Here is a 9,676-nt window from a genome sequence, read left to right on the forward strand (position 1 = left end):
ATTATAACGAAACCCCTCGAGTACAACCAACAAACCAAATAGGTAAGTTGGTTGTGCTTGAGGGGCCAGCCGATACAACCAAGAAGAAGAACTAGTTAGAGACAGTGTGTCCAATATTTGCTAAAACATCTACTAAGAAGTTGACTTCCCTCAAGATGTGGTGAAAAGAAAAGGCTTCAAAATTACGGGTAATGGTTTGGTTATCATGGATTAAGACTTTGATCCGCCGTGGCGCCATGTTCATGATATACATGAACATGTCATGCTTTAAGAACCATATCTTAATGTTTCATGATTTTTTCCTTTTCTTTTTAGCAAGTGAAAAATAAGGACCCCTACTTAATTTATCAGATGCTGCCTTCTTTATGGCACAAATGCAAGCAGTTAGGGAATAGGGGATATATTAAAGAAGGTCAAAAGCAAGCTAGTTTGGCAGTGAGTATATGAGTTCATGCATACCATATCAGACAGACATCAATTTCTAAGTAATTATAGTTGGTGACCAAAAAGTTGGTCTCATAATTAGATTCAGTAAGATCAGAACACAAATGGACACAAAGAACAGACATACATATATCTCTCTTGACCCAAAAGACCCACCCACCTACTTTGCTTCATGCTTAAACAAAGTGATATTAGTTCCCTCCCTTTTGTTCAAATACAGTAGGACATGATCCGACTTCCTAGTTCCTACTTCCTTCTAGGCATTAATCGACTACCTAAAACTTATTAGTACGATATCCTTCAATTTCTCCTTGGGAGAATTGATTGGTACCCTCTTCATTTCCATGATTCTGATGATCATCATCATGTCCAGAGTGGTAATTCCCAGAATGAGCCTAGAGCAGAGTTATGATCATCAAGGAAGCTCAAGTTGGTCTGATTGAGTATGTTGCTGTGGGGAAGAGGGCTGCTGGTGATGAAGTTGTGATGATCGAGTGGTTGTTGATCCGGCGAGCCCTGTCCATGGTGATCGGGTTTCGCCATTTCCATGAGCAGTGCTACAAGGTTTGCTTGCTGGCATTGCATGTTGACAACCTCAGCTTGTGCCTTGGCCAGTTGTGCTTGAAGGTCACTCACTTGTTTTTGGAGATGGCAGATTGCCCCTGCACAGCCATAAACAGGGTCTCTGATTCTTGCACTGGCCTCATAAACCATGCTGCTCACTGCATCAGCTCTTTGAGACTCAGGCAGGTCCTGCCAAAAAAAAAAATTGATTTGATCAACTATTTGTGTGGCAATATTGGATTTGACAGAGGAAAATGTTTCAGAACCCAACTCTTAACTAGTTTTCACCACTTTTGCTTATGTACACATGATAAAATAGGATGTTTAACCAAGCTTTCTAGGTTTATATTGGGGTTGCTAATTCTGGGATATAATATCAAGTTATTTTCAGAAAAAGAAAAATCGTGAAGTTAATATGTTCGAAAAAGCATGACCTACTTATGATATATAGACGGTCTTTCCATTAAGAAATCTTTTTCCTTTAGGTGAGTCATAATTCATCTATAGCTAGAAATTCTAAGTGAAGATCAAAACATAATGCAAACCGATAAAATGGATGAAAAAGGCTAACTTGACCCGATTGATCAATCCAAATCTACATGTATGAATTGTTAGTTGTTAGAATCTCTCACTTTTTTGCAGTTTTTTCTTCTTGCACATTAGTCAGAGTAGTTGATTTCCCCTGATTAAGTAATATAAGACCCAAGTCTTAAAATGGAAAACCATACCGCTACTGTTATATGTGTCTACATGACTACATGCGTCTCTGCTGTGTGAACAACCCCCATTAGAGACCTATTTCTTATTGCTTGCTTTTCAAACCTGAGCCAATTACCCAACAAAATACCAATGAAAAAAGCCTCACTCACATCTAAATTTCATATCAAACATAAGCTCCTAGACCCAATTGAAACTCTGACCAATCTACTAGTTGTGTGGAGAAATTGAACTGAAGTGATGGGTATACCTGCAAGAACTTGATGATGTTGCTAGCACCAAAGACTCGATGAGCTATGGTGAACTTGGCTGGCTCAGAGGGAGGAAAGTAGGGAGCCAACACACATTTCTCTGCACATCTTCTCCTCAAGATCTTGCAAGCAGCACAAGGACTAACCACAACATTCTGGGGAAGTGGGATTTGAGTTTGAGCTTGAGTAAGAGTCTGAGTTGGAGTGATTGGAGGAGAAGACGATCGGGAAGAAGAAGAGGAGTGATGAGAGAAAGGGGTTGAGGGTGCATAGGTAGTACTGTTTGGTGTGTTAAAGCTAGTATCAGTGCTACACTCCATCTCAGCTAAACTTTGAAGCTTTGAGCTTTGTATGAAAATGTCCGAGGGAAAAGAGAGAGATGAGGTGAGGTGGGTTTTTGTTGCAGAACAAAGTGAGAGTATAAATAGGGAAGTTTGAGCTTGGAGTGTGAGGTCAAAATTACGTCACCCTTAGAATTATATTTAATTGGGCTGCTTCCAAGTCCATCCATTAATATTATTAACTGTCATTTTCCATGGATCAAACCGTTAGGTTTATTATGTGACATTACATTTTCACCTTTGGATTATCTGCAGGAAAAAAATTTCAGAGGAGTTTGAAATGTCTTCTGTGAAAACTGAAAACACATTTGTCATTTGGGGTTTGAAATATTTTCTTCTTTTTCTCATTTTTTATATTTTGGAATTTGGATGTGCCAGTAATCTTGTTTAGAAGTGGGAGTAGTGTTTGATTAAGAGAATCAAATTTTCTTTAATTGGGTGGTTGGGTTTAATCAAATGGTTGTGGTTTAGAAATATGATGAACTAGCTAGTTCAGAATCAGAATGAGAACCAGGCCAGGTCAACAAAGATAGGAAAAATACAAGACGCTTTCCGTTTGTAAGGCAATGGTCTCATAGAAAGGTAAGATTAGTACCTCTCACTCGTGCTGGCGGCCTCCGTTTTCACATGCAACTTCTGCTCACAACTAGTGTTTCTAGATGATCCAAGGACCAGAGGGAGGGCAAGAAATTATAACCAGAAAGAGAAAACAGTAATTATAGAAATTTCTAGATAATTTTAACCTTTAATTTTCTTTTCTTCTTTTTTTTTTTCCCCACAAGAAAATGTATTTGAAAGAAAATGTCGGTAGATGCTCTAATTACAATGTTGTTACAACAGACTTGTCTTAGATTTAAGATACAGTATATGATTATGTGGGAGTGGCATTTTTAAATAGAGGGAGGGTTTGACACATTGTAAAGGTCATGAGTTCCATTCTCATTATTTAAGGGTTTTTTTTTTTTTTTTTTTAACGTTACCTTGTGTACTGTTACTGAGATTTAGGTTAAGAAGTTTGGTCCCTATTAGCGACTCCAACGTAGTACTAAAAGGAGGATTCTGATATGCCTGCGTATTAAATTGTGCAACGAGTATGTCTATTTTTATGTAGCACTGTGGCTCCTACCAATATTTTCTTGTGTGTCTATGATTAGTAATAGATAGAAGGGTATGTAATGATATATTCTAACTTGTGATGATTATATTTTTCGTCGCATGGCTTGATTCAAAACAAAACAAGAAGATGACATAACGCGTAACTACTCAAGAAATTAACAAGAAGAAATTGGTTTTCCTAGAATAGTCACCTAGAAATCTTTGTTTTGTTGTATGCAAATTCTATGCTTATTGCCTAACTTTCTTAGTAAACTTTCTAACGGGAAAACTTCGCTCCTCTCCATGTCTTCACTCTCCCAATTTCTCGGACTTGAGTCTGTCGGCCTATCATTTCAAACGGTGGAAAAAAAAAAAATCAACAGAAAAGTCATATATATTTGTAGGAGTCAAGAGAGAATTTGATGAGAATAGTATTGATGTATGGTTTTTGATTTGACATGATAAATACTCGCTACCATCCATTACTAGCATTAACTCGAAATGAATTCTTCTCTATGCTAGACACAAACAATATTTTTAGCTCATTATGTGCAAAAGTGATCATAAAACGGTTATCTTTGGCTAGAGATATTTGTGTTTTTGTTTTTTTTAAGGGAAAAGGGGCAGCAGCCCTAGAAATTTCATTAATAAACTCATGCCAGAATGGCATCAAATCACTATTACATTAGACAATTAGCTCATTTATTCAAGTGAGCTTAGCAGAGGATTAAACTATAAACAAAACAAGATACCAGAGAAACATAAAACTAGAGCCAAGGCGCTCAATTGCGGTACTCTAAGTCCTATGAATCTATCTCACTGCATCTGGCTCGCACAGTCTGTCAAGCTATTAATGCACTAACACTTACTGAACGTTATTTTTACCCTTTGGATCAAGGCTTGGAGGAGTGTTAGGGCAGAGCACACTACAGATTACCTGTTCTTGTGCTTTAAAATCAAACCTAGCAGCATTGGGCTTCATGCTAGACACAAGCCCAAGAACCCAAGCCCAGTCCCAAACCCTAGTAAATCTGAATTGTTCCTTGCCAACAATCTTCATCGACGTTGACACTGGCCAAGGCGGCTCCACCACCGTCGATATGGACGCCACAGACGTCATCATCACACGCATCTCTCCTGGCCTGAAACTCGACGCTGGCCCAAAGGTTTGGGTCCAGATCCAAGTCCTAGCTCCACCTTTGGAGGCAGAGACTCGCACCACACCGGCCGACAGAGTCCAACCAGCTTCAGTGTCGCCTCCTTCAACCCGAATCGGAAGATCCACCAGAGGCTGGGTTGCGCTATTTTGAGTTGAATCTAGATCGGCTAGCGATCTCGTCTTGCCGGCATCTAGAAATAGAATTCTCCAAGCCCTATTTTGACCAGAGGGTTCAGCCATCGACGCCACCAGAAACGACAATCTGAAACCAAAAACTTTGGCCACCTTCGTCGATGTCCCAGACACCGATTTAGTTGCCTTGAAAACGCCCTCAACCTCAGCGAAATGCCACAGTTGAAGCACTAGATTGGATTGGAATCCGAGGCAGCCATGTGAGAGGATTTCTCCACCCTGACCTGCCTCTGAAATTCGACCATTAGTTGGTCGGCGGAACCCGAGGTGCGCCGTCGACACTGGAAGAGTTTTGTGAAACCCTAGAGCGCTCCACAAAAGTCGGAGTCTCATTGCGCATTGGATTTAGTCCTAGAGATATTTGTGTTGAGTTCATATTATGTGAACAAAAATGTAAGGAGAGAAATTAATTTCAGTACGTACAATAGTTAGCTAGTTTATCATACATTGATATGTCATATTGAATGTTATGTATCGCAAATTAATCAAAAAATGATAATTTATATTACCAGTTTTCTTTTTTTAATTAAGAGTGAGATAACAAGCCACTTCGGTTACATTAGCAAGTTAGTAACACACTCTCTTAGATAACAAGCTACTTCGGTTTCGGTTACGTTAGCAAGTTAGTAACACACTCTCTTAGATAGTATTCGGACCCAGGTCTACGAGAGTATCCTAACAAAGCCACACTAATATTTCTTCATAAGCGCACGAATTCAGAAGCTCCTCAAACATGTTGGCCAGAAACTGGGAGACTTGGGACTCAAACTCTTTACATGAGTATTTATACTATGCAGCTCGGCCAACTTTATGACACCATACGACTTTTACGTTACCAGTTTTGTTATTGCTTTTCTCAAACTCTTTCAGAATAAGAAATAAATCTGATTGGTCGAATTGTTGAAAGTGGAGACGGCAAGGTGAAGAATCTCATCATTTTGATATTCTTGAGATTTCATGGTGTATATAGTTAACCATGTTCTGGAATGAAAATGTCCAGACTCGGACTAATTATCATCAAATGTTATAAAAGAAGAAAGCTAATTATTGTCAAGACTTAAGGATGCCATGTGGCAAAGAGTGAGAGGTATAAGTTGAAAGTCGGAGTTCCATTTGGTGAGTGATTGGCCTGCCCGGTCTACTGAGACAGTGCTAGCTTTCTACCTCCTTATTAACCACCGCCTAATCACTCACCTCTTTGAGAACGACCCAAGTATCTCGATGTTGATAACCTCCCTAGTGTTAGCTCCAATATCTTTCAACATATATAGGATGTCATATAGTTCGTGATTACATATATGCAACATATTTTGCTCCTGCATATACTTCATAGTGTAAAACTGTTATGCGGAAGCGGTCGACGGGTTCCTTAGGTCTCACACACACGGATCTAATAATGGCGATACTTTTCCTAGTTTAACCACTCGGGTGAGAACTGAGTATGGAGTTTTTTTCACAAAACGTCTTGACATCAGTATGTCTGATACCATTCCTTATAAACCAAAAATGACTCTTCATCTTTCAGATGTGAGATTCTAAATGACTCTAATCTAAGCCATACGTTTTCCAATGTATAACTAGATAACACTCATATAAGTGTTGATCACGTGTAGAAAATTTTTTCAAGCTGAATACGTGGATAACTTTTTAGATGACAAGAAGTTTGTGTGTCTGTTAGGCATGAACACGTGGGTAACCTATTTTGACACTATGATAAAGTAATCTGGGGTTTACTCCAAAATCAATAAGTAATAGATCAAGTGGCTCAAACCCTTATAAACTTAACGGTAAACCTAATTTTCTCATGTGAGATGTATATATTCTCACCCTAAACATAGTACAAATAGTTTTTTACCGCGTTATACAGTACAAAATTTGGGATCAAAGAGAGAGCAGGGTGGGTGTGTGGTTGGTGGGGAGCCGGTTTAGCTCGTTGAGCGCACGAAGAAGTAAGAAAGTTCTGCCAATCTAAAGTCTTAAGCTACCATTGACGATTGCGACCTTGCAATCAATAAGAAACATTGAAATTAATAAGTAGCTATGTAAGTAAGTTTTTCTAAATCCTAATAGCTATTTTGATCAGGTCTCTGTGTACATCTGATCGACTGTGGACTGGGTTCTTCTCCCACACTTTGAGCAAATTCTCGTTTGCAGTGGAAGCAGTTGGACCTTTGTTTTTTTAAACCCCAACTTCGCACCCACTAATTCCATGGATGATCTATTTTTCTCTTAAAGGTCTTATACGCGTGGACCTTAATAAAAGAAGAGACGACATGCCAAATTCTACTTTCTGGGTATATCCTCCACTTTCACAAAGTCTATCTGAGAAGCTTTGGGTTCAGATTGATATATAGCACACCATGCATGTAAACAGAACTAGCTAGCAGTTATATAAACAATTCTTGGAAAAGGGGTTTTGTTCTTTCATAGTTAACGATCCCAAAAAACGATGATCGATCTTGTTTGAGTGCCAAGTCCAACAATGTTGAAAAATCGATATTATTCTATTTTCTGGTGTATATATGTCTTAGTGGAAAGTTTGCAACTGATGTGTACACACCAATAATATATAGATTTGGTGCAAACTCATTTGTATAAGATCGAGTTTCATGGCACGGTTTTGGCTGAAACGCCCTCATTCAAGGAGGAGTGAAGAGCAGTTTTAACTTTTTAGTACGTACCTAGTAAATTAAGAGAAGTCTTTCGAGTTCATAAATACTCATCGTGGTCGGTGTAAACATGTAATATCGGTACATATGATACACGCGCATGATAATGAGGCACATTAATTACATCTTATTGTGAATTCATAGTATGGATGCAATATGGTACACGTAATAATGAGTCAAGACATCTTTTATTATTATTATTATTATTATTATTATTATTATTATTATTATTATTATATAGTTCTTGTCCATAGCGAAGTTTTGCTCTGAAATTAAAGTGTAAATGTGCTTTTTTGGCTCACTTTTCGGTCACGTATCCACATCTCCGATGTTCAGTTTTTAGAACCTAATGTATAGATCACTTCTGTCAAGTTTCATCTAATTTAACGATCGTTTGAGCATTTGGAATCGTGATTTACACGAACAGTTCTGTTTAGACAGATTTTAGTCTGTTAATGCATTTCACACAATTCGGCATCTTAATGATTATCAAATTGAATGAAACTTGGCAGAAGTGATCTATACATTAGGTTCTAAAAACTAAATGGTGGAGATATAGATACATGACTGAAAAGTGAGCTAAAGAAGGACATTCACATTTTAATTCCAGAACGAAGCTTCGCTATGGATATGAACTATGTGTGTGTGTATATATATATATATATATAATATTGATACAGTATGATACTCGTGATAATTCACGTTAATTACTCTTTATTAATTGCAACCTGCAAGTTCTCTGAAAATGCGGGAGTTGAATGAAATCCTAGCTACTTCGACCAAAAAGAATGTAATCCTTCTAAAACGTGCTCAAACTGTCAAATACGTATTGCTATAACTGGCAACAGAGAATTCTCAAACTGTCAAACACGCGCGTCTACTTGATTTCTCATTCTTCCAACTTCCAAGAAGCAATATATATATGAAAGCTCGATCTCCATGCATGTGTTTTTGTTGCGGGGATTAGTTACATAGCAATAACATAATAGAAAGTAATTAACTCTCCTAATCCTTATAATGATTTATATGACTTCACTAAGCGAAGTGAATTAATCCAAAATACTTTACCAACAACATTTCCCGGTCAATATTAATTGGCTGGTTTCTAGAGAGTCGTTTGATGCTGGTTTAGGAAGATTATTGACTTCCTACGTTAGCTAGGACAATATATAGCGTAAAGACTATTAAGTTCACAATAGAGATATAAAGACAATTAAGTACCTCATTTCTGTGTCATTAATTTTTCGAACAAGAAAATATATATGAAAGCTCTGTGTTTAGTTGCGGTGGCTCAAATATATATAGGACATCTGGAAAATATCTTTTCCAGTCTCAAAGATTTATTTGACTTCATTAATTATATGCGATGTGGTACCAAAACCAGCAAAAATTATTATTGCTTTGAGGTATTACTTCCTATCACTATTAGTTAGTTTTCTTCTTCCAGAGAGTCCAACTCTGAATTAGAAGATTGACTTCCTAGCTACTACGTACATTATGAGCTCCTAACTATCCTTGATAAGAACTATATATGAGGAACCAATCCACAATTGCACAGAGTATTTGAGTAATGGTTTATATATATATACTACATTTTGCTCGGAGCAATTGCAAATTTAGGGTATCTAAACGCGCGATTAAATACACCGTGAAGTTCTATGAAAGTGTTGATTGTGATTGAAGGAGCAAAAGTTTCATCGCAACGATTATACTCACCAATTAGCAGCCATCATTTTTTCGTAATGTCCTAGCTAGCCTACCTAAGAGCGAGTGATCGAAGAGGACATTTGTATTATTGCCAATGCCAACTAGAAATGTATAAGTCGTGTTGAATAATCATGGTAGTCTAACCAGCTAGCTCTTTAGTCCTTGTGCTATACGGCATTGGTGCTTGGAGATAGAGTTTGAGCAGCAAATTATTAATAGGGCATATAGAATTTGGTAGCAATTTCATTATGGCTAGCTACTCGATCGATGTTGGAGTATTGACATCATCGGAGGATGACGGAGATTACGAAATCCTACGGTTAGGGTTTACATGGTTATGGTTATGATGCCGTGCTCGTGAAGATAGGGCACCCATATATCTATAATAATATACATGAAGACCAAGACCAAAACATTCTTCAGACCCTTGACCAAGACTTTCCAATTTTGAGGTGAGTGTGTGTGAGTCGACACAAACCAATGTTGTAAATTCCCACATAAATGTCCAATGCAGAGAGCCATATCTCTCTCTCTCTC

At 37.8% G+C, this 9,676-nt stretch overlaps 1 protein-coding gene across 1 annotated transcript; it reads right to left on the minus strand.

Annotated features, from left to right (window-relative positions):
- Positions 1-489: 489 nt before the first annotated feature.
- LOC101300227 (LOB domain-containing protein 1-like) lies at positions 490-2,361 on the minus strand. Its single transcript, XM_004294623.1, has 2 exons — positions 1,976-2,361; positions 490-1,197 (listed from the first exon to the last, which is right to left on the minus strand). Exons 1-2 carry the CDS (start codon positions 2,294-2,296, stop codon positions 808-810), a joined length of 711 nt encoding a protein of 236 aa, XP_004294671.1. The 5' UTR covers positions 2,297-2,361; the 3' UTR covers positions 490-807.
- Positions 2,362-9,676: the final 7,315 nt, after the last annotated feature.

This window comes from Fragaria vesca, linkage group LG3 (genome assembly GCF_000184155.1).
Source record: "Fragaria vesca subsp. vesca linkage group LG3, FraVesHawaii_1.0, whole genome shotgun sequence".
In the NCBI taxonomy this organism is placed as follows: domain Eukaryota; kingdom Viridiplantae; phylum Streptophyta; class Magnoliopsida; order Rosales; family Rosaceae; genus Fragaria; species Fragaria vesca.